General features: G+C 42.3%; 1 protein-coding gene across 1 annotated transcript in view; it reads right to left on the bottom strand.

Annotated features, from left to right (window-relative positions):
- The window catches only part of LOC117454943 (growth factor receptor-bound protein 10-like), a 63,578-nt gene extending 40,242 nt beyond the window's left edge, over positions 1–23,336 (bottom strand). The window contains exons 1-3 of the mRNA XM_034094240.1: positions 23,252–23,336; positions 17,587–17,680; positions 138–315 (exon numbers count right to left, since the gene is read on the bottom strand). Coding sequence (XP_033950131.1) covers positions 138–315; positions 17,587–17,680; positions 23,252–23,302 — 323 coding nt within the window. The 5' untranslated portion in view covers positions 23,303–23,336. The remainder of the gene's footprint in view (positions 1–137; positions 316–17,586; positions 17,681–23,251) is intronic.
- Positions 23,337–27,999: the final 4,663 nt, after the last annotated feature.

A 27,999-nucleotide genomic window follows, 5' to 3' on the forward strand; every position in this document is an offset into this window, starting at 1 on the left:
ATCTTCAAATTAAAGAGTGATAGTTACATCCCAGGTCAAATGTACGCTAGAGGGTCTTGAGCATGTTCCTCTTCAGTAATCGTGAAGTATCGTGTTTGTTTTCCTAGTATCGTGGGGGTAAGGTAATGTGTGTGTACCTGACAGCCTGGATGTGCATGGGCTGAGAGTGACGCGGGAAGGCAGGGTGCATGTGGTGGTGTGGAGCGGGAGCGTGGCTGTTGTTCAGGAGCAGCGCCGTGTCCGACTGCGTGGAGCACACACTCTCCATGGAAGAGTTCATGTCGTTCACCAGCTGCTCCAGGTCCACATCGTCTTCTGGGGGGAGGGGTGGGGGGGTCACACAGGTCGGGAGAGGAGAGACGTTAGTGACAGTAAAAACTCCAAGGCAGCAGATTTGAATTTAGATCAGGGTTTTGATACTTTGAGCCATGTTCATTTTCATCATTGCACACATTTCTGCACAGCCCTCCACTTTAAAATACAACACACTGCAGTTTGTCATATATTCACTGTACAAAGTTCTTTCGTTTTTTCAATTTGCTTTGTGTCTTTTGTACATTTAAATTTGGTGTAAACACTATCGTTTTTAAACAATATTTTCTGTTATATATTTGACCTGCTCTTTAAACTTATACTGTATTCTTATTTTGTTTGCACCATCATACACCAGAGCAAATTCCTTGTATGTACTGTAAATAATAATAAACTTCATTCTGATTCTGAAAAATGTAAACCTTCTACAACCAGCTGATAGTCACTGGAAATCATCCCTCATAGATTCAGTAGTGACAACTCTCTGCAAATGGGATTAAATTAAGCTGAATCTGTTTGTTCCAAAGTGTATTGAATAACACAGAAGAGCAGGAATGGTTACAGTTGTTCAAGTTTTCTCCCAGTTGTCTTCACGAATATGAAGGTAACACACGACATACAAAACACATGAGACATCTCCTGTATTTCTGTACTCAAGACAGACAGTGAATGCTATTCATTAAAATAATCCTGTCTTGGGGACAAATTAACGTTATGGTCCATAGAGGGATAAACTTCTCACTCCTTCTGTACACACGGAGACAATGCCACAGCACGAGCAGCTTTAGTCGTCATTTAAAACCGTCAAATCATTGCAAGAAGCACATCGTAGTCCCGAACCGTCCAGCACCAGATCAGAGGAAACACAAAGCCGAGCCTTGTTGTGAAGAATCACTCCTCCTCGTGTTGGATTTCACTTTGGCTTGGATGTCTTCCAATGGCTGTGTAGTACACTAACCCGCCTGCTTTGCCATTGGTCAGATTATGTCAAACCTGTCATTCAAATGCCTGAGATGTCTTTAAAGCACAAGAAGTTGGAGAAAACAATCACCCAGAGACTGAAGCAAACTAAAACAAGGTGGAGAGGTCACTGGAGCTGCTCTTGCAGGACGGTCGACAAGAAGTCGGCCAGTCAGCGCTCTTCTTTCAACCTGAACTGTTACTAATTAACTGAAGTCAGTCCAGGACTAATACTTAATGATTGGAAATCAATTGCCCTTCAGGGACAAATGGAGATGAACTTGCAGACTGCACTCTTTATTCACAATTTCCTAGGCATTCAAAAATGCATTTTCAAAACATACACCTATTTTTTTTTTATAGATTTAAAGAGGCCCTATTGTGCTTTTTGAGATTTTCCCTTTCCTGTGATGTTTATGGATTCTTGTGCATGTAAATGAAATCCCTGTGTTCCCCTCCAGAGGGAGTTTCTCTCCCACACACTCCCCCCCACCTCCCTGCCTGAAACGCCTCCATTGGACTCCATTGTTTACTTCCATAACATTTTGACATCACTATGTAACACTCGCGCTTCTATTGGCTAGCGCACCAACACATTGTACTTGATAGGCTAAGGGGCGGGACATGATCTCAGCGGTTACACGGCCAGCTAACCAATCAGAGCAGACTGGGCTCTGGTGTCAGACAGAGGGTGAAAGGAGGTGCTGGTGGGAGAAAAATAAAGACCTTTATGAACATTAGAGCATGGAGGCATGTCACAGTAGAGGCAATAAATAAAAATATGAACCTGAAAATGAGCATAATGGGGCCCCTTTAAATAGTGAATTAGTGAGTTTTTTAGGAAACTCAAATCAGATAACTTCTTGATTGAGCTTTAAATATAAATATTATACCCTAAAGAATAATTGTATTTATTTAATGCTGACAATTTTCCTCCAGAACACTGATAGCAATGTAAAAAAAAAAAAAAGACAAACAAATGCAACTCATCTTCCTCTTTCTTATTATAGTATCAACGTAACTAACTATGATTGATTAATGTTAAACATGTTGTTTTATTTTTTTTATATCAGTAATCTTGTAGAAGCTACTAAATGTACACTTCTTATAGGCCAATGTGCACGGCCATCTAGTAGGGATAAGGGAATATAAATCTTAGGTAAAGGCCAGAATAAGTGCCACATTTCCATTAAGTGTCCTCACAAGTGTGCTATGTCTCAATGTGTTTCTGTATGTGTGTATACAAAGCCCTTTAGTCCTATGTGCGTCCCAACTCAACACCACACACAGAATTCCTGACATTCCTGCAGGAAGAAATTACAGCACGCGGGGAACGTTCACCAGCCCGTCCATGGCATATATGGTGGCCAAGTGATCAGGACAAAGTAGGACACCAAAACAAACACACGCAAACACGCACGCATGCACACAGAGGCCTGGACACCATACGCTATGTGTGGCTGATGAGCATGGGCATGTAATTATACAGCAGAATCCAAAGAAAGAGCACACAGTGTACGTCCTACACGTTGAGCCTACCAAGCGGAAAAGAATCCTCTGAACCAGCGGGAGTCGCCCTGTCTGCACTCTGATCGCAAAAAGAGGCATGTATGACTAGTGCTGCGTACCGGTACGCCGAACCGGTACTGGACTTGTAAAAAGTTTCGGTTCAAGTCCGGTTAAAACCGGAACGTCAGGAACCGGTACTTGGACTCGCAAAAAAACTAGCACTTACGTATATTCTGGTGTCTGTGGTTATTTAAACATTCCCTGATAAACGTTATTCAGCGTCAATAAATGAGTGCTAACCCCAGTGTGCTCAGTGTACAACATCACATGTCATTTCACCTTCGATTTACGGTTTGAAAACGTAGAATTTCGCCACATGCTAATGCTAACCGGAAGTGAAGAATTTTCAGAATAAAAGTTTTAAGTTAATAGTGTGAACTTTCGGTTTTTTCAGACTAAAAGTGATTTAAATTAGTGTTTTTAATTCAAAATTACGCCATATCAACATTGATTTTAATTTCTAACAGTATGTATTGTAGAGTTGTAGAAAATACATGGTGCACAGACAGTACAGTACACTCTGACTGTACAGTCACTAGAGTGTAGCCTATACTGTATATTAGGTGTGTAACAGTGTGATGCGTATAGTCTACTCTACACTCTACCTTTCAGCAACGTTTTAGGGATTTAGGCTCAGTCAGCTCAGGGACTGTTTGGTTACTTTAGTTTGGTAAATGAAATAAATGTTTGAACTTTGTAGTAGTTCACTGTAGTTGCTGTCATAAGTCATTTGTAGACTAAGTGGCACATTTGTACTTTGTAGAGAAATGTAGACACAAGTTGGAAGGGAGCACAATAAACCTGATGAGTTTGAATTTGAGTTGATTATGAGTTAATTTTCAATTGATAATTAGCTCACAATAAGTTCACTTTAGTTACTCACACCACTTGACACAAGCCATGGGTTCAGGTCCGGACTTATAAGTCCGGACCTGAACCTGAACCTCTGGACTTGAGTCCGGACCTGAACCTGAATGTGAGTCCAGGTACGCAGCACTATGTATGACTGACACACACACACACACACACACACAGGCACACACACACACAAACAGAAAGGACAGTGGGACACAAGGTCATGTGATGCTGGGGTTCATGAGTGGGACATGGGTTGGGGGCACGGAGGGGACACACAGTTGGAAAAGAACAAGAGAGGATATGAGGACAGCCGGGATGGTTGTTATGTAAAGCTGCGATATAGCGTCTTCTAAGTAATTGGGTTTAGGTAATCAGATAATAAAACGCAAGTAAATATAATCAACCCAGATTACATTTCAAAAAATTGGTATTTAAAATGCAGTAATTATTAAACATTTTTAAGACAACCAGTGCAATTAACTAATGAAAAACTACAACAAATAAACAGTATACCACATGCTGTGAAATTATCAGTACACCTGTTCTCATTCATAACACTCCGTTCGATGTCTCACTATGGGATGCGCCTCACCGCGGAGCAAACAGAAGCATCAATCTCATTACGCCAATCCTGATTGGCTGGTGATCTTGACGTCAGCGTCGGGGAAATCACCCCCTATAAGTAGCTTGCGCCACAACGCATGCGTCATTCAAACACCTCTTCTCGCTTCAGAGCACATCTCTACAGTAGCCGGGAAAGCTTCACTGTCCACAGACTGAACCCAAATACCCATTTTGGTCGACGGGCGCTCGCCGGCTACTCCTTCTGCTTCGCAGGAAGAGGGTAGTACTAACGCCGTTAGTATTTAAAATCAACCTCGCCCTTCTCTACACGAGAAAGTAAGGTAGGTCCGATTTTTTCAAGCTAGCAGCACACCTGTTGCTAGCTCGCACCCTCTCTACCGACACCACGGCAGCGAGGAAGTTTTTATTTTCTCTTCCCCACGGAGGGGAAAAGGATTAAAAGAGGAGCATACTGCCACACCAGTCAGTATTCTCCGGGAATAAAAGACCCACACCGTCCTTTTTTCTCCGGATTAAGGACAAGGTGGTAATACCTTTTTTCCCGTCCCACCTGTCGAGAGCGGGCCCTCTCCACGCCACGAGGCGACAAAGATGGACGCCCCTCTCCCTCACACCAGAGGAGTCAGAGACTCGGTGGCTCGACTCGGTGGCTCGACTCGGTGGCTCGACTCTGCGGCTGCGGGTTGAAGATCTCGGGCACAGACACACACCGGGTCTGTTCGTCCTGCCTCGGGCTGGAACACGCCTGAGGCGCTATCGACAACCCCGGCTCATGCGGACATTGTGTCCGCTTCACCGTCAAGAGCCTCCGCCGACGGTTAGCAAGACAAGCTAGCCTGTCGGAACAAAGGCCCCCCCCCCATGTCCATGGACCCGCCGGCCGGCAGTCAAGACACGGGGGCGTCCGCCACAGAGAGCGAACCCCTCTCCGTGTCGGTCTGGGGCTCATTATCCACGATGGCCTCAGCACCAGAATCCCGCGCCCTGGCAGGCCGGGACCCGGTGACGACAAGACACGTGGGAACGGATTCCCGCGCTTTACCAAGCTGGGGCTCCCGGTTAGACCTCACCATGGTCTCACCCGCGGAGGATGTCCTCGAGTTGGATTATGAGGAGGACGAAGAGGAGAACGCCCTGGCGTTCCTCCTGTCCGAGTCAGATGAACAAGAAGAGGACACCTTCATGTCATCGGCCCAGGCTGAAAAGCCTGGAGCGAGGGCACCACCGTCACGCGCATGCGCAGTGCCGGCTGGGGTTGTAAGCGTGACATCTCAGCTGGCTATAAGGAGCATACAGCAGGAGATACTCACGACATCTGCCTGGGCTTCTCAAAACAGTTATACTTTATCTGTTTTCACAAGCCCAGAGAGAGTCGACCCATATTCTGGAGAGAGGGGTTCTCTCTCTCCTAGAAAGAAGGGTTTTATCTATAATGCCCGCAGAGCAGAGTCAGATTACACGGACAAATTACCCGGAGCTTCTAGCGGTCGTCCCCACCCTAAAACGCTTCCTGCCTTCTCTCAGAGGACATCACGTCCTCGTGAGGACAGACAACACGATATCGTGTATGAACCGCCAAGGGAGGCTGCGTTGTCTCCAGTCACACACACTGGCACACAAACTGATCCCTTGGAGCGGCAGACGTCTCCTCTCTCTGAGAGCGACACAGGTACCGGGAGTGATGCACCTCGGGACAGAACTACTGTCCAGAGGTGCACCACTCTATGCAGACTGGACTCCTCATCCAAGGATCGGGAGTCCGCTGTGGGTGCGTTACGGCAGAGCCGTGTAAAATCTGTTCGCATAAAGACAAAAGGTAAAGCTAAGGCTCAATGACAGCTGTTCTCTTTAATGCACGATTTAAACGCACTGTTAGGCGGGGACGCACTCGTACACGATCGACCTCCGGGTCCTCTGTACGGGTTCCCACCCCTGGCTCTGTTACCCCCCAACTCTGGCCAGAGTGAAAGAGCAACGCCACACACTTATCCTGATGGTTCCGCCCTAGCCCACAACATACGGGCTGGCGGAGATATGTCAGCTGTTGTGCGGGCAGCCATGGCAGCCCCCACCACGCAGAGACAGATTGTCTCAGGCGGGGGGGGGCGACCCTTCACCCACGCCCAGAGCGCGAGGCACTATGGGCCTGACCCGTGAGTGGTACAATCTGAATACAGTGGGACTCCCTCAGAAGGTGATAAACACTATTCAGAGTGCGAGAGCTTCCTCCACCAGGTCTCTTTGTAAGTGGAGGGTGTTTGAGGAGTGGTGCCTTCAAGAAGGACACATCTCTTTTCAATGTCCTGTCGGGGTGATTTTATCATTCCTACAGGACTTGATCGATAAACACAGAGCTTTCTCCACGATCAAGGTGTACCTGGCTGCTATTGCTGCATGCCATGTGGGCTTTGAGGGTAAGACGGCTAGCCAACATCCTTTGGTTTGCCGTTTTATGAAGGGAGCGCGCAGGCTCCTCCCTGTCTCCAGGTCGCTGGTGCCCTTATGGGACCTGGCAGTGGTTTTAAATGGGCTCAGAATGACCCCATTTGAACCCCTGGAAGGAGCGGACATGAAACATCTGTCACTCAAGACAGTGCTGTTACTGGCCCTGGCATCCGCCAAGCGGGTCAGCGATATCCATGCACTGTACATCCCTCATGCACTCAGTTCGCCCCAGGGCAAATGAGAGTGTTGTTGAAGCCCAACCCTGCCTTTACACCAAAGGTGGTTGGTTCGTGTACCCCAATGGACATTGAGGCATTTCCTCCGCAGCTGGTTTCCTCCGGGGAGCAGCAGCAAGATCTGTTGTGTCCAGTCCGGGCTTTACACACATATATGGACAGATCAAAGGAGCTTCGTCTTAATGACCAACTCTTCGTGTCCTGGGCTAACCCTCACAAGGGCAAGCCTGTTACTAAGCAACGGCTCTCCCACTGGATCGTGGAGGCGATTGCTTTGGCCTATACGAGTCAGAATTTGCAAGCACCTTCGGGTCTGCGGGCTCACTCGACTCGGGGCCTGACTACATCCTGGGCTTTGTTCAAGGGTGTTTCCATCCAAGACATCTGTGCAGCGGTCAAGCTGGTCCTCGCCGCTCACTTTTGTCCGCTTTTACAGGCTAGACGTCTCTGCTCCAAGCGTGGCCCGAGCAGTGCTGGGCACCTTGTTGAGTCAGGACTCTACCTGTTCAATTCTGGTTGATCGGTGATTTTCGAGATAAGCTCGTCTGGCAATACGGGAGCTACAATATCCCATAGTGAGACATCGAACGGAGTGTTATGAATGAGAACTATAGGTTACTTACGTAACCCCAGGGCTCAGAGTAACATGTAGTGAGATGTCTCACCAGACGGCCCTCCTTGCTATGGTGAAGCGAGAAGAGGTGCTTATTTTGAATGACGCATGCGTCGTGGCGCAAGCTACTTATAGGGGGTGATTTCCCCGATGCTGACGTCAAGATCACCAGCCAATCAGGATTGGCGTAATGAGATTGATGCTTCTGTTTGCTCCGCGATGAGGCGCATCCCATAGTGAGACATCTCACTTCATGTTACTCTGAGGACTGGGGTTACGTAATTAACCTATAGTTTTTGTGAAGGCACTTGGATTTGACCCACTAAACATGCTAAATCAGTTTTAATTTGCATTTAAAATGTTGTGAAAAGAACAATTACGGAACTCCAAATGTTGGCATTTTTTCAGAATAACTGGCAATATTTCCCACAGTATTTCTATTTAATAAATACAAGATTTGTAACCCCATGGAATTGCTTCCCTGCTGCAAAAGTCCTCAAAGTCTTCTAGTTTCTGGCTTACTTCCTGGATAGCAGCCCAATGAAATCAATGTTAGTCCCTCACCAGCTCAGCCCAGAGACTTAACATTGTAAAGATATCATAGATAGAAGAGGGCAAGTTTTACAAGTATAAAACCTCTGTGGATAAATAATTAATAATAGAGATCATATATTTTGCGATTTGTGTTGTCTTGTTAAAGGAATGGTATGCTCATGACACTCATTTTTTAAAAATGATCATCCGATAAAACAGACCAGTCTCTGCCAGTCTCTCTCTTTTTTTTTTTAATCCGATGACATTATCAGTGATTTTAAACTGATTATATACCGAAATAACATCAACACTGTGGGCGCCGCCATTTCCCGGACGTGACGTAATCCATGCGTTTGGTTTTCGAAGACACGTTGATCTCCATGTTATTTACTGTAGTTTCTCTATTCAAATATGCCTCACTGTATCGCGAAATATTGCCATAATTCGGATAGGAACAATCCACGGAATGCTCGGTTCCATCTGTTGCCAAAAGGTAAGCATAAGAAGTACATTCGGAGGCAGTGGCTAGCGAAATGTGGCCGGCCCGAACCGAGAGATTTACAGGCTCATGTATGCAGCGAACATTTCACATTTCCGGACGACTACTCTGAGAGTATGATCAAACATAACATGGGATTTATGGAACAACCATTACTTAATGGAGATGCAGTACCATCGGTCTTTCTGGTGTCATCACCGACCAGGACACCAGTTCGGCCAGTTGAGAAATCGCCCTCTGCAAGTGTGAAGCGACGGAGGAGCAGAAGTAGTGCTCGGAGTAAGGATAAGGTATGTTATAGCGCATTTCCATTGCAGCGGCTAGCCCCGTTTTAACGTCCTTTAGCGTCCAGGTCAGGACAGTTTTTGGTGGCCTTTCCATATAGCGTAGTACCGGCTAGTGTGTATTTTACCCCAGTTTTTTCCGGCCCCATAAAATCGTGATTCTATGGCCAGGGACAACGAAGCTGAGTATGCTAAACTAGAGAGGGAATCGCTAGCAAGGGTGGTACTACATGCATACATATAGTATCTTATATCATCTTCCTATTATACACACATGCATTTCCAAACATTTGGACTACCTATGTTGCAAATGTATTATCTTTTCAATTTACACACGGCATCTATTGCACGTCTGTCCGTCCTGGGAGAGGGATCCCTCCTCTGCTGCTCTCCCTGAGGTTTCTCCCATGTTCCCTTTAAACTGTGGGTTTTCTTCGGAAGTTTTTCCTTGTACGATGTGAGGGTCTTAGGACAGAGGGTGTCGTATTGTCATACTGATTCCCCCATCCAATCTCTTCACATTGGTCAAAACTTGTTCCTCTGCTGACGAGTCCGAACTGAAATACTCCACCATATTTCCGTGTGTTGACAAAGTGAACGCATGGATGACGTCACGACCATCACGTGACTACTGAAAATGGCAAACATGGCGGCGGCCAGACGGAATATACAGGTCTTGATAAAAAAGAGCTATAAAATCATTATTTACCGGGGAATATCGCTGATTTCTTCAGGGTATGGTTTAAACATAACGTTTCACTAAATACTGAAGTTTTGATTAATTATCTAATGAGTGGACCATTCCTTTAAGCACACCATTAAAAAGGTAATTTCTCCAACTTAAAAACATTAAAAGATATCTATTGGGAGATTATCATAGCTCCAGTTTAAGACAGCTCTGTGGGATTTAAACATGAGCACTGACAGCAGAGGAGGTAGTTTAAAATATGTGCTTTAGTATTTTTTGGCAGGTCTTTCTCTGGACAGTATATCCAGTATGTCTATGCACAAACAAGATTTCCACAAGAAGTGGCTTCACTTTAAACCAACATTTCATCACCTCAGAAAATCTTCCATCGTCTTAACTCTGGGTATTTCTCCCTTGCAGCCCTTTAACTTTGTCCTTGAGTTTGATAAGTTGGCAGGAAAATGTAGCCCAGTGCAGCTCAAAGAGGATAATGATGTGATCATTGGCATTCGTCCTCCTGTTTGCAGGCTTGGCCCACAATGCACTGCTGGCGTGAGTCAGGGAAGCCAGAGGACATATTGCATTAAAATAAATCTCCTCCCGATTTACTAACTGCAATGTTTGATATAAACTGCAGCAGCACTAGCATCACACAACAAAATACCTCTTTTGAAAGTGTTTTGTCTGGGTGAAAGCCCTAATCGTCTTCTTCAATCTGTCTCTTCATGGTTGAAATCAGTAACTTATTACCATTAGTGTCAGATTGTGTCATATCAACAGATAAACTTTATATTCACAGCAGCAGCCAATTCATTCCTGCGATATCCCAGAATAAACAGTACGAGCACAGGCTGTCCTTGGACACGATAACCTACAATCATAGATCTTTGACAGCAGCACGGGGTCAGTGAAGAGAGCAGGACCTTCAGCCAATTAAGCTTCTTTCGATGCAACAACAATACTCCAGCTAAATGAATACATGAGCATACACAAGTAGTCAATGTATTATCTGTACCATATTTTGCAACGCATAGAGCACATTTCTTTCCATATGGAACGGGAAGTGAAAGTGAAACTAGTGAGGTATTGGCTCTGCATCATCACACATGATGTGAAAAAGCTGTGGGGAAAGGGAGTAATGCTTTCCTCTCTTCATCATTTCTGTGATGCAAGCCACTCTTAAATATTCAAATGTTCTGGTTAATAAGTACTTTGTTCCTACTGTGACATGTCTCCATGCTTTAATGTTCAAAAAGCTCTTTATTTTTCTCATACTGCCTGTGCTGCAGCAGCTCTTTTCCCCCTCTGTCTGAAACCAGAGCCCAGTCTGCTCTGATTGGTTAGCTGGCCGAAGGCCGACGTTATTCAAGTGAAGCAGGACAACTCTGGAGGAACAAAACATAACATCGGATAGAGTATATTGCTGGCCTACATGCCGTTGACATTATGGTGTGTGTCAAGAAACATGTAATCAGATCATCATTAAGACAGGCCAAAGTGAAGGGCAGGTAACCTGAGCCGGGCATGATCTAAATATAAAGCTCATCCGTCATCGAGGGTGATGTGATGTCTCTCTGGTGATTCAGAATGAAACAGTAGCTTTTTCACTAAAGTCATTAATCAGTGGTTTTCTACAAAACACATTATCATGGAATCAGGAAGATGGATGGCTGCACGAAAAGCTGAACAAGACACCTTGAAGACGTTTGATGGATTACTTTTATCAGTGCTGCAGCAATTGAACTGACACATCTCGTTCATTGATACACACACCGTTTTCTTACATCTTACATTCGTGTTACAGTTTATTACAATTTTGTGTGGTAATCCGGCTATTTAAGTTTATGAAAGTGATGTATGTTGTTAAGTGTCAATTTGGGTACATTATTAACCCGTTTTTGTTAAGTTTCCACCGTAGGAAATTGTATTTTGAGTGATATTTACGGTGTGGTTTTGGCGGGAAATAGACGCGATCTGCGTAATTTTATTTGTTTACATGTCAACACTTTCTGACTTTTCGTTCTTTTCTTTTGTAAAGATGTGCAAACGCGGATGTAAAGGACATGTTGTGTTTGTTCTCAAGTATGTTTGTGTTTGTATTTTGTGTGATTACTTAAAAATAAGATTTTCTTGGTCATTTAATAATTTCTCAAATTGTATAAATAAGCTAGCATGTATAAATAAATACTAGAGACACTGAAGTGAGCACTGCTGAGGATGTGCAACGCGGATGCAAAGGAAGTGTTGTGTCTGTCCACAGAATAAATGGCAGAAAACACACTCGGATGCTTCGCTGTCGTTTCCTGATCGATAACGAGTCGCTGACGGTTGTGCCCCGTTACACATACCTTACACTATCTCCCACCTACATACCATAAACTCCCCTCTGCACGGCTCTGACCTACAGGCCGATATAAACACTACCCTAACCCCCGTTCACTTGAAGCCATATTTGACACTCTTGCAGCAGCATGACCACCAAACATCAGCAGAGCAGACAATCCAATTTTTGTCTGGGTGAAAGCCCTAATCGTCTTTTTCAATCTGTCTCTTCATGGTTGAAATCAGTAACTTATTACCATTAGTGTCAGATTGTGTCATATCAACAGATAAAATTTATATTCACAGCAGCAGCCACTTAATTCCTGCGATATCCCAGAATAAACAGTACGAGCACAGGCTGTCCTTGGACACGATAACCTACAACATAGATCTCTGACAGCAGCACGGGGTCAGTGAAGAGAGCAGGACCTTCAGCCAATTAAGCTTCTTTAGATGCAACAACAATACTCCAGCTAAATGAATGCATGAGCATACACAAGTAGTCAATAATGTATTATCTGTACCATATTTTGCAACGCATAGAGCACATTTCTTTCCATATGGACAGGGAAGTGAAAGTGAAACTAGTGAGGTATTGGCTCTGCATCATCACACATGTGAAAAAGCTGTGGGGAAAAAGAGTAATGCTTTCCTCTCTTCATCCTTTCTGTGATGCAAGCCACTCTTACAGGGGCCTTATATGCTAATTTTCTGGTTCATATTAGTACTTTGTTCGTTAACTGTGACATGTCTACATGCTTTAACGTTCAAAAAGCTCTTTATTTTTCTCATAGCTGCAGCACTTCTTTTCACCCTCTGTCTGAAACCAGAGCCCAGTCTGCTCTGATTGGTTAGTTGGCCGGCTGTGTTGTGATTGGTCAACTGCTTAGAGATGTCCGACAGCCGATCACATACAATGCAGTGTTTCCCCTACCATTGTCTTGGAGGGGCGCTGCGCCCAGCCAACGGAGCCCCGCGCGCCCCCTGAAATTCAAGGTGTTTAAAAAAAAAAAGGATTTTTATTTATTTTTTTATATATATATTAGGGCTGTCAGTCGATTAAAATATGTAATATATATATATATATTGCTTTTAATCACGAAGCCAGAATAAATTGAATAACGACTTCTCCAACCTTATACTTTTCTCCAGAGTGCCGTGGTTCATTGTTTAGTAATGTGTTTCTGCAGCATTTACCGACCGCTGCAGTGCTGGCTGCTCTTCCACGGGAGTTTATTCTCCCGTTAGCTCCCGGTTAGCTCACACTGCAGCGGCCCGCTCTAAAGTATTCACTGTCCGACTCACACAAGCAGCTTGATGCATATCCCCAATTCCCCTTAGCCTAAGTGAATGTGTGTCAGTCTGAATTGACACTGTTTGGTATCACAACGCTGTTATGAAAGTTTCTCTGGTATAAAACGGGTGATGTTGGCATAGCAACCGAAGCTAAACTGACTACTTGCATCCGATAGCTGCAATAATACAAAACAACACGTCTGCCTCTCTCCACAATGATGGATAACAGTGAACGGATGGTCAAAGTAAGGCACAAATAAACAGAACCACACGAAGCCTGGTTAGTGTTGCCTGACTTTATAAAGTGTGTTTATAGGCACTACTGCTTGTAGGCAGGCATGACAGTCGACCCATGGGAGGTGGGTTTAGTTTCCTGCACGCCTCGACGTAAGAGAGACGTAAGCCACGCCACCTCTAGCTCCGAAGCTCTTGCCTCTAGACCGAAAAATTTTGGAGCTGGAAGTGAACCCGATTCCGGAGCTAAGAGCCGGCGCCGCTGCGGTGTGAACAGGAAAACCCGGCGCTTTTCAGCTCCAGCTCCGAGCCGGAGCTGAAAAGCGCTGGTGTGAAAGGGGCATATGTTCAGGAAGTAAATAAAGGAGTTTAAATGGAGGCATTTCAGGTGGGGGGGACGAGAAACTCCGTCTGGAGGGAACTTTGGAATTTTATGTTTTGCAGACCAAAAAAAACGCATAATAGGGCCTCTTTAAGCCTTTAGTCGGTTTACTGAGCAGCTCAATTAATGAACTTTATTCAAGTGAAGCAGAGCAACTCTGGAGGAAAAGCAAATGGGAGTCTTCATTTAATTAATTATTATTATTATAATGAAACAAACATAAAATCAGATACAGTATATTGGCTGGCCTACATGCTGATGACATCATGATCTGTGTCAAGAAACATGTCATCAGAAAATGAAAAAGACAGGCCAAAGTGAAGGGCAGGTAACCTGAGCCGGGCATGATCTAAATACAAAGCTCGTCCGAGGGTGATGTGATGTCTCTCTGGTGAGTCAGAACGAAACAGTAGCTTTTTCACTAAAGTCATTAATCAGTGGTTTTCTACAAAACACATATCAGGGAATCAGGAAGATGGATGGCTGCACGAAAAGCTGAACAAGTCACCTTGAAGACGTTTGATGGATTACTTGTATCAATGCTGCATCAATTGAACTGACACATCTCATTCATAATTTAATTAATTTAATTTAATTTAATCGTTTTATTTGGCCGGGACAATGCACAGTAATGAACACTTAAAACATTAAAATGTGTCAAGCGTAACAGTGCACAGATTTAGCTTGAGCTCATTTTCCATCTGCAGTCCCTCACATAAAAACATTGATACACACACCGTTTCCTTACAATCTTACATTCACTACACAAACAAAAGTTACCTCTTTCAGCGCATGCAAATTAATTTCACTTGATAATGTTTGTAAGAACTGCACGTGATCTACATATCTGAGAATGTGGACATTGTGAAAGCTACCCTCTTAAGTGTAGCCTTTACATGGTTGTTATTTAATTATAATGTATATTTTCTAAGGCTAACAATAATAAATGTGTTACATTATGGTAAGCCCTCCCTCTTTTTCATAGCATGCAGCCCAATGAGGTAAGTTTTGTGTCTGTTTTTATTTCCTGTTATTTACTTTGTAGTCATCGTTTTTTGCCTTAAATGCTACTCCATGTGAAACATTGTCCCATTTTGTGTCGTTTTAAACTGTGTTTGTGTTTAGTTTACACCGTGGATTTGTTAAGAGAGACATTTAATATTTCTACTCCAATACAATCCAGTGGGAAATATTATACCTTTGCTACTCTACAGTTATTTAAGCCTTTTTTTGCAGGTTTTTTATTCTGAAAACAAATGTAACGAGGATGTATTATACAATGTTGATAATAAGCCCTTCCTTAACCTTCAGCAACAGATTAAACACATTGACGTCAATGACGTGTCACTTAATACAATCCAGTTCTGTAGGATACATGATAATGAAATGGGCTATTCTGTATAATTAATACTTCATATGTATATGTTGATGGTAATGTTTTGAGCTTTTCCTTGAGTACATTTTTGAATGGTGGACTTATACGTATAACATAGTATTTCCGTAGTATTGCAACTTCTACTGAAGTGCAACACCTAAGTAGCTAACCCTCAGTTACTCACTCGATATGCTGTAATCGCCATTGTGATTGTATGCAATGCAGTGTATGAGATATTTATGATAAGCATGACTTTTCTCAACCTGACCTCAGCAACTTATCCTGCAGTTAGTGCTTCTTCATTTCCCATTATCAAACTTATAGCTACCACAAACTGGAAATAAAATTGCTGCAGTCAATATTTTATTATACAAGTCATATAAAGTGCAATTCAAGTGCAAAAGTGTTTCCAGGCGAGAGAACCCTCCCTCTGATCCACTGTGATGTTTCTGTTGTGTCACTGTACTCCAGTATCAACCTGCATACCTTACACTATCTCCCCCCCTGCCCCACAGACCTTTGGCCTACATACCATAAACTCCCCTCTGCACGGCACTGACCTACAGGCCGATATAAACACTACCCTAACCCCCGTTCACGTCATATTTGACACTCTTGCAGCAGCATGACCAACCAAACATCAGCAGAGGCAGACAATCCAATACACCATCGAGCCAAGGGCGCGAAAAGAACATTTGGAGAGCCAGAGTTTACTCCGTCTCCTTTCCACAAATTGGCAGATTTCCAAAAAGGATTCCCAAGGATTCCACGACAGCTGAAGGGTTTTCTTGGAATATATTGGGAACAGGCCAAAAGGGGTGTGTGTGTGTGTGTGTGTGTGTGTGTGTGTGTGTGTGTGTGTGGTGTGTGTGTGTGTGTGGTGTGTGTGTGTGTGTGGTGTGTGTGTGTGTGTGTGTGTGGGTGTGTGTGTGTGTGTGTGTGTGTGTGTGTGTGTGTGTGTGTGTGGTGTGTGTGTGTGTGGTGGTGTGTGTCTTACAACCTCAGATCCAGTACCTGGATACGGTTCCAGGTTCCTGCTGTGCGGACTGAGGCTGGAGAAAGGAGTCTTTTTTATTATGGTCCTTGGTCTTGGAATGACCTTCAATCACGCCTCAAACTGAGGGCACTTGTCTCAATAGCATGTTTTAAGTTGAATTTGTCTGAAGTCCTTACCACCAGCTGCTCTTGCAGTAATAAGTAGTGTACCTTTCTTACTCTCCTAATGTGCACAATGTAGTGACTGCTTTTTTGTCTTTTGTTTTCTTAGTTATGTTCTCTGTATTTTATGTGTTTGTGTTATGTGTAACGTTGCTCTGCCTTCTTGGCCAGGTCAGCATTGAAATTGAGATTTTATCTCAATGCTTTTTATCTGGTTGAATAAAGGTTAAATAAAAAAGTGTGGTGTGTGTAGGGAAAATTCTGAGCAGTGCAAAAAAAGTTGGAAGCCGCCGTTAACCCCTCCATCTGGAGACCAGAGCCTAAAGCGATGAAGAGAGACAATGTCCTAGATGGAGATCGAGATAGAGGAAGTGAGAGGGGATTTCTAGGAAAAGAAGAGTTGGCGAGAACATGAGAGATCCCATAAAGAAGGAAAATGAGTGAAATAGGGATAGAACTATGTCATGCATAAAATGTAAATATCACGTACTTTCACATACAGGGGAGGATGTGATTGTACTGTATAGAGAGTAGACACACATAAAGCTTATAAACGGACATCGGATGATTTTATCTGTGTTGAAAGAGGATTTAGATGTTCTTAGGCGTTAGATAAACAGATTTCATCATGTGCATCCTGGGAAGAATAATTACTGGCCATCGACCAATACCAAGTGTTTCCAAAGAAATGGCTTGATTCATTCGGAGGTGGGTAGTTTACCTAAAGATAATATATCAAAATAGGCTTATTTACCGATACAATAATTAATATTAGGGCCAGTGCATGTGATCATGGTCGTTGCTTACAAGGCACAGAACTATAGCTTCCCGATGATAGTACCTCGTGTTTTAAAGCTGCTTGGGTCCAGGCGGAAAAAAATCATGCAATTGAGGAATGATGCCTTGTGTTATAAAATGTGATGAACAAACTTAAAATTGGTATCATGGATTTCTTGAATGAGAAGTTGTGTGAGTGTTTTCCCTTTTAGAATAAGAAAATGTACTTGCTCCACTGCCTGGAGTTTATGATAACCATGTTGCAACTTAACTGGTTAAATCTAGCCAACTATAAGTTGAAATATCTTATTAACAACAAGTTAGATATATTTTCTTAAAGTAAGAATACATTTAGAAAAAAATACTTCCCCAGAATTTCCTTTTTACATTGAAGTTTTTTTTATATTCATCCCTGAAAGATCTGAAATACTGTAGACTGGATGAGGAAAGGAGAGTTACCATGGTGATTGTGGCAAGTTTGATTGGCCGAGCGCTGGAAGCCTGGAACAATCAGCTCCTTAGTTCTACGAGAGGAAGTGCGGTCCATGCTTTCCTGAAAAAAAAAGAAGAAAGATTAAAAATAATAATATGGCGCAGTAAAAACCATGCAGTGGGTTTAAAAGGCCAGATCATTTAGGGAAGGACAGCGTTTAATTTTCACAGAGTTCAGAGGGTCAGACAAAGGGTGGATTCATGCCTCTGCTCTCGAGGAACACCGAGCTTCAAGTTCAGCGACCGGTGACACTTTGATCCTGTTGCAGTGGGACTTTATGACTCCTTCCCCCCACCCACCACCACTCTCTTTCTCATACACGTGCACACACACACACCACACATTTCAAACCCTCACATCAGATACTTAAGTTGTTGTGTTTTAAACAAAATAACAGGATCATCATTTCAAGTGCGAAAAACATACCAGCTTAGGCACACTTATACAATCTCACCGTCTCGAGACGCACACACACACTTCCAAGTTCCTTTCACATTATCTCATTTAAGCAGCCTCGAGGCAGGAAAGCTGCGAGGTGATAGGGAGGGAAGAAAGTCCAAACTAATTTCCAATCTCCCCTTTTCCAGGAAAAGAGAACGACAAAACCATGCTTCCAGGAACTCTCGTGGCCAGGGGTCTTGCTGTTTGCAAATAACGCACACACCACACACACAACACATTTGAAGCACCGCTCAGTTGCTTCGAACACACCCATACATGCAGTGTAAGATTTATAGCTCTGAGAAGCAGCGGCCCAAAAGTTTCCAAGGAAGGCGACTTGGCTGCAGAGTGCTGACAAAGAAAAGTTCTGAATGCTTCAGTTAAGGCTGACTAGCTAGAGGTAAAACTTGCTCACAAAACTCCCCTGATTTCTTACTCATCAATTTAGAGACATACATCAAGCCTTACTCCAAATCCACAGACAACTGTGATTTCTGCTAAAACAGATGAGAAAACCTTGACTTCATCTCTTAAAACCTGCCTAATCCACTACAAACCCAGAACATTTTATTTGAAAATTATAGTGAATAACATTTTCTTAAAAGAAAACCTCTTGGTATTCACTATTCGCTTATAAGCAATGAGCAGACTGTAAATGGGGGAAAGAGCCAGCCTGAACTAATATACTTTTTCTAATGTAATGCTTCAGCCATAAAGTTACAGCACTTAATGAATGAGCAAATAATACCAGACATACTGTTCCTTATCTGCATGTTGTGTTTGGGATTTAAGACACTATAAGCATTTAAGAGGTTATATTTTATTTTTTGCAAACATTTCTGCCATCAGACCTGTGAGTCTGTCATTTCTCTTGCAGCACTATCAGGACTGGTTTAGGATTTACTTTCTTCTCGACATGAAGACTGTAATGTGTAGACCAGATTGAGGCAGTGACAGTGTCCTCGATGTAGTACAGATATCTGTAGCAGCAGGTGTAATATATAGCTACAAGTAAACTCAGGGCAAACTCCCTCCCCACAGCAGCACTCATGCAGTAAAAGAGTCCGCTTTAAACGGCTACATTCCTCGTGAAAGTTCATTGTGAACTCCCAGTCAGCCTTCTCCCTGACTCTATGGCCTGAAGAGATGCACTGATGCTCCGTAATGGGTCCTAGGTCTAAAGTGACAGGAAGTCACTGGTTTCTTCAGTGAGAGCATATTCCAGATGTGGGATGGTTTCACACATTGTGCCAATAGTTATATACACAGCATTCTTGGTATTACTACTCTCAAGGGTGCAAGCAGTACATGAACAAAGGCTTTCTTCTTCTTCTGCTGCTTCATGGTTTGTGAGTCAGTCACACTCGAGTCTTGTGTTTCACAGATGTAACCAATCTTTCAGTGAATTCTAGAAATGTTTAACTTGTTGTTTTCAATACTGTTCATTCCAGTCATAATTTCAGTTCACTAAACTGTGACCAGACAGAAAAGATTGACTGCTGAGTCAATATATCGATTTGTATTTTTGTTGCATCCCAAAAAGGTATTAATATGATAAAATGATACAAGGCAAGCTTAAAAATGAAGTACCATTTGTTGAATGTTTAACCCCCTAACCCTAACGTATCAAACAAGCTATACAGCTTGTACATGGTTCTCTATCTAGTGTGTTAATGTGGTCCAATAATATGTCAAGATTGTTTATGGTGTGCAATAAATAATATGTTGTTGAAGGTGAACAACCTGTGCAGCCATGCTTTTAGCTTTAGCACTGTGAAACTGCATTTCTAAACAGAGTTGCTTTGAGCTACTCCTAACGCCACCATGCTAACAAGGACAATGCTAACATGCTGATGCTAAGTGCAGGTATTCACCATATTAGAAGTTAAGATGATAAGTATTAAGCCAAAGTGATGGAGAAATCGAAACTTAAACCAGATGATGATGCTCAATGAAAAGTCAAAGGATGACCTAAGTTAGTAAAGGGTAGCTTAGGGGTCAGTGTCTGTAACCAGTTTTATGGCAATCCATCCAAAAGTTGTTGAGATATTTGAGTGTTGAACAAAGTGGTGGACCAATTGATTTAGCTGATATTTCCATCCACAGAGCTGTGCCTCTACACAACTCAAAATGATATTGTTGTATATTGTTTTTTAACATAAAAGAAAAGATAAGTTGCACACATACTGCCCTGGTTAACAAGTTTCTTTATTTTTCTCTTTGATACCGCGCATAGCCATCACTTCTAGTCCTCTTGGGAGACTTACAACTTCAAAGACAGGCCAATGAAGATTGTAAAACGGTTGTTAAAGGGAGTGATAAGCCATCTTATTCTGAGTTGCTGACCTTCAAAAATGTTTCCTCTTGCTTGTTCTATTTATCCGTAGGGCTGCTTGCTTTGATTCTTTATCCTGCAGAAACTTAAGAGTAATTTCCTGTGATTTTCTTAGATTTAAGCGAGTTATTTTCTTGTCCTCAAGGTCTGGACCAATGCTGTGGTTCTTGAAGCCAGCAGAAGTGGTTCTTTAAACAGATTGACACATTTGGATAGTCATGACTACTCTTGACACCTCTGCAAACATCTCCCCTTTCACTCTTCAGCCCATGGCAATAACATTGAGGTATTTCAACACACTTCTTCTCTGAGAACCAAAGGCTATACTGTAAGTGCGAGCCCCAGTGTGCCCATTGCCTCGGCGATAACTGTGCTGACAACTGACCGCTCTAAAAATAGAAAAGCAAGACTGAAGTCCATGTCCTAACACACGCTCAGGTCCGTTGGCACCAACGCTGACGGTTTACTTTTTTGCTTGCTAAAGTTATAACTCAGATGAGTTTTGAGTCTGTGAACTGTGGTTTCTCAGTGCTCTGCTGTTCCTATGTATGCAAGGAATATATCTGGCAAAGATCCAAAGTTCTCACTAAGATAGACAGACAAACACACACACACACACACGCTTTGAAGACAGGCCTTGAAAGCTGAAAATCATACCCGCCGTTAGGTATAGCGTTATATAACTTTGCAGAAAACTGAGCTCATTTGCTCCTTATCTATACACACACTCAACCTACAGTGACTGCCTACAGAGAGACCCCATGGGGTGTGTGTGTGTGCGTGTGTGTGCGTGTGTGTGTGTGTGTGTGTGTGTGTGTGTGTGTGTGTGTGTTGTGTGTGTGTGTTTGTGTGTGTGTGTGTGTGTGTGTGTGTGTGTGTGTGTGTACGTGCATGTGTGTGTGTGTGTGTGTGCCATGCTGTTTCACGTCAACTGGCAAGCTTTACATAACACACACAGGCACAGCAATGTTGTAACCCACTTCTCTCCCTCTCCTCTAACTATCAAACTCTGTTTTTCCGCAGCAAGATTCAAGGTGGAGGAATGTTGTTTTCTATGGAGATTCAATTCACTATTCACTGCAGTCTTACTGGTGCAAAACCCTTTCCTGGAATCTAACGTGAACCAATCCAACTTCATTTCAGCTCAGCAGGGGGCTCAGCGGTCCCACGGTTTGGGTTAGCAGGGAAACACTTTTTTGGCAAAACCTCTACTAAGAGGAATAGCGCATCTGAGGCGGCGTCTCCTCCATCGTCCCATTGGTCCCAGTGAGACGTAATGCTATCATCCAATGCTCTCAGGCCTGTCACACGACAGTGCCAACAGCTTGTTATTGTTGTTTGTTTAGCGCTCTATTTATAGACCTTCACGATGCTTTTTAGCCAAATTCTTGAGGTTACTGGACGGTTGTAGAGGAGAAAATCCAAGCTGAGAAATAAAGGGCTCATTCTACGGGGGTTGCATAGAGGAAGTGGGTCTGTTGTGCTAAATGGATGCCATTTTTTACCCAACTAAGCCAGGAGTCCTTCACTGTGAAGCGAGTGGACTCACAAAGCCACATGTTGATACACTCAGAGAGGTTTGTATCAGGGTTTCCGTTAGCCGGTAATTACCGGTTTTTAGCTGGTAAAATTTATAAAAAACCGGTAAATTCAAAACCTGACGGTCAAAATGTCTGGTAATAATTAGGGAGGCTCCGATCGATCGGCCGCCGGTCATTATCGGCCGATATTCACTCTTAATAGTTTGATCGGTGCTCTCTAGGCCGATCAGGAGAGCTGGATCTGATCGATATGGACATAAACGCGAGTGAAGTGTAACCGGAGCGAGAGAGAGATCAGATCGGCTGCTGAGTCTGACCGAGACACGCAGCTCTGCATAATCACCTGAAGCCCCGCCCTCTGTTTAGCGGGCTGCAGGAGCTGCATGAGAAACTGACGTGCGAGGAGAGAGAGGGAGGGAAAGAGAGGATCCGTTTCTCCCGTGTTATTATTCAAAGTTGATGTAAACTTCTGAATAATGTATGTTATCTACTACAAGTAGTTTGTTTGAATGTAATAATTATGGTGTTTGTTGTTTGTGGAATCATTTATTGAAAAAATGAATCTGAATTTTTCGATCTGTTACGATTATAAACTGAAGCAATATAAAAATGAGCCCCGTGAACTGAGTTTTAAACTGAAGCATATCTGCTCATAGTCCGGTAATTACCTGCTAACGGAAACTCTGCTACACAACTATTATTATTATTATTGAAATATGACCGGTAAGTTTCAAATTAGTCCGGTAAAATAAATTCTGCCCAGACATTTGACCGGCGAGAAAAAATCCTAGCGGAAACCCTGGTTTGTATAACCATCTCACTGCAATCTTTCCCTTAACAAAAACTTGAACACTTTTATAAACTAAAGATAATTTCAAACTCAAAGTTGCACTAATCAACATTTCGAACACAATTATTAACGCACAGAATGTTTTTTTTTAACCTGCTTTTTTGGTTTTCAAGTCCACAAATGACCCAAATCAAATCAAGTCATTACTTTGACTATCGATGAATTAGAAGGCCTATATAACTTGAGACATTTTCACATGTTAACTACAGCGGCAATAAGTTATTTTAATAATGGGAGCCTTGATAGTGTGCATGCTTGTTTACAATTGGGAAAGCAAAAAGAAGTGGAGCCACTGTAAAAGTTAGAAGTTGCACCGGTGCATTCCCTGGTCAAATGACCCAAAGTCGATCGCCCTGCCTGCATGAGCCTTTCAAACTGGAGTGGAACTGTAACATGTTCTTGATGAATAAGCTCCCATCCACCAGTGCATGCATACACACAGTGCAACGCTACACAATATTTACCTGGTAGTTCGGGTGACGTAAGAAGAAGTCAGGGCATCCCGCTAAGGCCATGGTGTAGTTCAGTGTTCCCTCTGTAGGGCAGGACAACCTCTGGTCTCACCAACACCCTGCACAAGAGGGGTGGATAAAGCACAACAAACACAATTTTAAAAGAGGGTAGACTAAATTAACTACAAGAGAAAATACAAACTCACAAAGTTGTTCTTGAAAGTTATGATGAGGCAATTCACAAAGACGTTTGTTTGTTTTTAATGTGTGTTTTGCAAGGATGAGTTGGGATGCAATATTATTTAATGACAACCATTTTTCATCAACTTTAATTAATGTATTTATCTTTTTCCTCATGTTTTCTTTTATGTATGCTTATTTTTTGGCATTATTTCGTTTTTGGAGCAAGTTCATTTTTTGGTGTCATGTTGACATTTTGAGTGTAATGTAATTAAACCACTACTGGTTTGGTAAAAATAAAATTATATAATAAAAACAAAAATAATCTGTGCTAAACACTTTGCAACAACCTTGTACAAACTGGTATGTATGCTCTGCCTAAAGAAAGAACACAAAACCCAATACCCTTTTCTTCGCTAAAGAGAAATCCAACCCTGCGAATGTGTGTGCGTGCATGGATGAACATGTGCATAGCAAATCCAATGTAAACACAGCCATTGTGTACGACGCACACACACACACACATACACACACACACACACACACACACACACACACACACACACACACACACACAAGTCAGTTCCCAAACAAAGCCTGGGGCTTAAGATTAAATAAGAAACCTTCTCCAAGCTAGCAACACATGACCACCTGCAGACTGAGGGGAGGGGGGGTTGTGACACACACACACACACACACACACACACACACACACACACACACACACACACACACACACAGACAGAAGAGACAGCCTCTCTGCTGATAATTACACACTGCTTTTTCTTTCTTCTTTTTCTCAACCGGTGTTATATCTCACTTGTTCTTGCATAGGCCTAATGTGTGTGTTCACACCAATCAAACTGCTGGCCAAAAGGGCAAGCAGGGCTGATCGTAAGGGGCTAATAAGCCTGGAAGCAATGCCAAAGCTGCAAGTGCTTGACATTTGGGGTTCCTACTGCAGAGAAAGGGAGCAATTCAGCTTTACAGGTCAAACAGGGAGATCTAGGGAATTAAACGGGACATGGAGCAAGTTAATAATGCCAATTGCGTGTGAGTGTTCATTTCGATAGAAAATAGCTCACTCGTACAACTTCCCAAGTACAAATAAGCTTAGATGCCGACATTGAGTGCATTTCAGCAGGTTTTTTTTTACGGATTATGACTTTATTTCCTCTAAACAAATAATACAAGGAATGCACAGCAATCTCTATAGTTCACAAGCTGTAATGCTATCCATCTGCACCTGTACTTCATACACAGTAGCATCTTATTCCAGTCACAGCCTCTTAAAGGCATTGATTTTGCATGGTCCAAAACAGACCTGTAGTCTTCTTTATGCGCCAGGAAGGAAGGAAGGAGAAAGTCTGGCAGCGTGCAGGTATTAGCCTACATTAAATTACTGCTAATGGAGTTTTATGACAGACCATCAACAAAAACAGACACACAGTCTCTCAGCTTATCCTCCTTGTTGCAGCCATTCTTGCTGGCCTTGTGCTGTGGGTTTAGATAGCTCCCTTACAAAGTAGCAATTAGTGTAACCAAAGCTACTGTGAGGATGTGAGACAGTCACTGCAGAGGCTTTGTGACACTGATTGAGCATCTCCTCACACTGGTGTGTTGAGGAGGAGTTGTGTCAATCTTCATAAAAACTGAACCCCCACCAATGACACCATCACCAGTCTCAGTATTACTGCAGTGTTCAAACTACTCCAGCTGGGGATCGTCTTACAGTCAACAATGCTCTGTTGCATGCTCTGTATCATTTAAATGACAACATGTTTGTGGGGTAGATTAGCTAAGGATGTTTGAAAGCTGTTTTACATATCTACACTGACTTTGTATATGCCACAGCTATACTAATGTAAGTGCAGTGATGTGAACTAACTACATATATTTAAGTACCGCACTTAAGTACACATTTGAGTGTATTACATGTATGTAATACCTTTAGTAACTTTGCAGATTTGGATTAATGATGTGAAATAAAACCAACACATTAATAAGACTTTAGTTCCACCTGAAGTACATTCACAAGCTACCCTGCAGTCTACAAAGTCACTAAAACTATAGCTGCACCTTTACCAGCTTTGATAACACTTACTAAAACATATCATATTATTCTGAAATGGACCAATCTGCACAATGACTACTTTTACTTTTGCTACTTTAACTATATTTGGATGCATATACTTTTGTACTTTTACTTGAGAAACATTTTGAATGCAGGACTTTTACTTGTACCAGAGTATTCATACACTCTGGTACTTTAATTGAAGTACGCGATATTCTCCCACCTCTGACTTTCATGAACACAACGCATTCTGTGAAAGGGTTCATTTTGTGAAACACAGAGACCACCGAAAACAGATGAGTTTATATACTGACTTTACAAACAAATAACCAAAGGGCTTACGTGAATAAAAGGGCAGCACGCTGAAGAATCGTGTCCAGGACGCACGCGGAGCAGCACTTCGACTCTCCTCGTCTGGATCTTCTTACAAACTGTCCCCCACACACACAAAGAACCGTCCGCTGCTCTGTGGTCTGCACCTTGTTCCCCCCGGGGTGCTTTTCTTTCTCGCACACACACACACTCAAACACACGTACACACCCAAACACACGCACACATGCACTGCACTTTTCGACCAGCTGACTCTCTATCTCTCTGAAGGAAACCTCCTCTCTCTGCGCCGCCCTATTCACAGCAGCACGCTGCAAAGAATGAAGTACTTTTTTTTATGCAAGCTGGTTGTCAGTAGCCTATACACATCTCAACTGTTGCAAAGCAAATAAATAAGCAGTGATGCAATGTAGTGAAGTACATTTATTCAATTGTTGTATTTAAGTATTTAGTATTTACTTGTGTTTTTATTTCATGCTACTTTATACTTTTACTCTACTACAATTTGGAAGCAAATGTACTTTTTATTCCACTCCATGTATTCGACAGAATTAGATACTATTTACTTTACAGTTTCGGATTATTACTTTTTACAAATTATAAATAAACTAAGAAATAAACCAAGATAAAATATCCATCAGTAGTGTTAAAGTTATTACAAGTACTTCCACCTTTACCTGTGATTAACACATTATTGCATGAGAAATAATAATCCCGTCATGATTCCGAAACAGGACATTTAGCACAATATTTACTTTTGCTTTTGGTACATGAGTATATTTTGATGCCAATACTTTTGTACTTTTACTTTTCAAATGCTGTACTTTCCCTTGTAACCGAGTAGAGTACTTCTCTCCCCAATAAGAGAATAGAAAGTGATCCTTTAAGGATTTTTCACTTACTGTGGCAAGTTTATGTATTTATTTTCAATGTGTTTTCTTTTTTTATGAATAACAGTGTGGGTTGATATTTCTTGCAGTGTATTCAAGACCTGACTTTAACCCTTGAAGAAGAGGGGCCCTTGGTCTCTGGTAGCTAAAGTGACACGTCATTAGAGCCATTATCATATCATATCATATCATATTATACACAACTACGGTGTAGTTATGCAATGAATGAAAAACTTGGGTCGCAGTTTCCTCAACAGTGCATTACAAGACATCTATCAATATGTGTGTATACCTCCAGCAATGTTAACTATGTTGAAGCACTTATTTTAACTGATATTATACATGTATTATATTCTTATAAGATGTATGTAGATAGTATAAGAAATGTGCAGAATATGACAGTTTAATGGTGGAGGTTTTTCATTCATTGCATAACTAGAACGTAGTTGTGTATAACATGATATGTCAATAAACCTTAGAAATCTTGAAAGGGATGTGCAAATTAGTCATTACATTACAGTCCTTTAATTAACTATTAGTAGAGAATAACGAGTAATGAATATACTTTATAAGGATCCTATTAATATCTAATAGAAAAATAAGAAAATTCAATAACGTGCTTAACCACTAGGTGTCCCTTTCCATCAGCTGTGTACCTTTATGGTGTAAATACAGCCTATCTACGAATTGGATCAAATATAAAAGTCAAGCCAAATTAGTGTTGATACTGCAAGGAGATGTATTGTGTGAAAAGAAATGTAAGATGTTGTTTAATTGCTGATATATTTATGATCCAGGTCACGTTTTCAGTTTGGCGGCAGTTCTTCCTGTTTGTCTAGAAGTCTTCTCATCAGGGCTCTATAAATAGCGATATGTAATATTTAATGCTGCCGAACCGTGTATTACAATGCCGTTATGTGATGACTTTCAAAGAGAAAAGCAAGCACACTCGGAATAAAGTATTGTTTTATTTTTAAAAGATGTTTTCGGATTTCACATCGCATAAACACCATCTCCCAATGTGCATTGCGGCTAAACCATCCAATCACCGAGCCGAGGATCTTGCCTACGTCTATTTCCGGTATTGCTTATGACGATGTGATGTGAGATGTGAGACTGGGTTGGAGAATTGCACAGGGGAAAATAACGTATCTATGCCACAATTTTAGATGCGGTTTGCGCTGTGGACCAACACTATAAATTGACGGGGAAGCAATAAAGATAACACCATTAAACAGTTACACAACATAACAGAAATAGTGACATAGGAATGAATGGTGAAAAA

Source organism: Pseudochaenichthys georgianus, chromosome 11 (genome assembly GCF_902827115.2).
Source record: "Pseudochaenichthys georgianus chromosome 11, fPseGeo1.2, whole genome shotgun sequence".
Classification (NCBI taxonomy): domain Eukaryota; kingdom Metazoa; phylum Chordata; class Actinopteri; order Perciformes; family Channichthyidae; genus Pseudochaenichthys; species Pseudochaenichthys georgianus.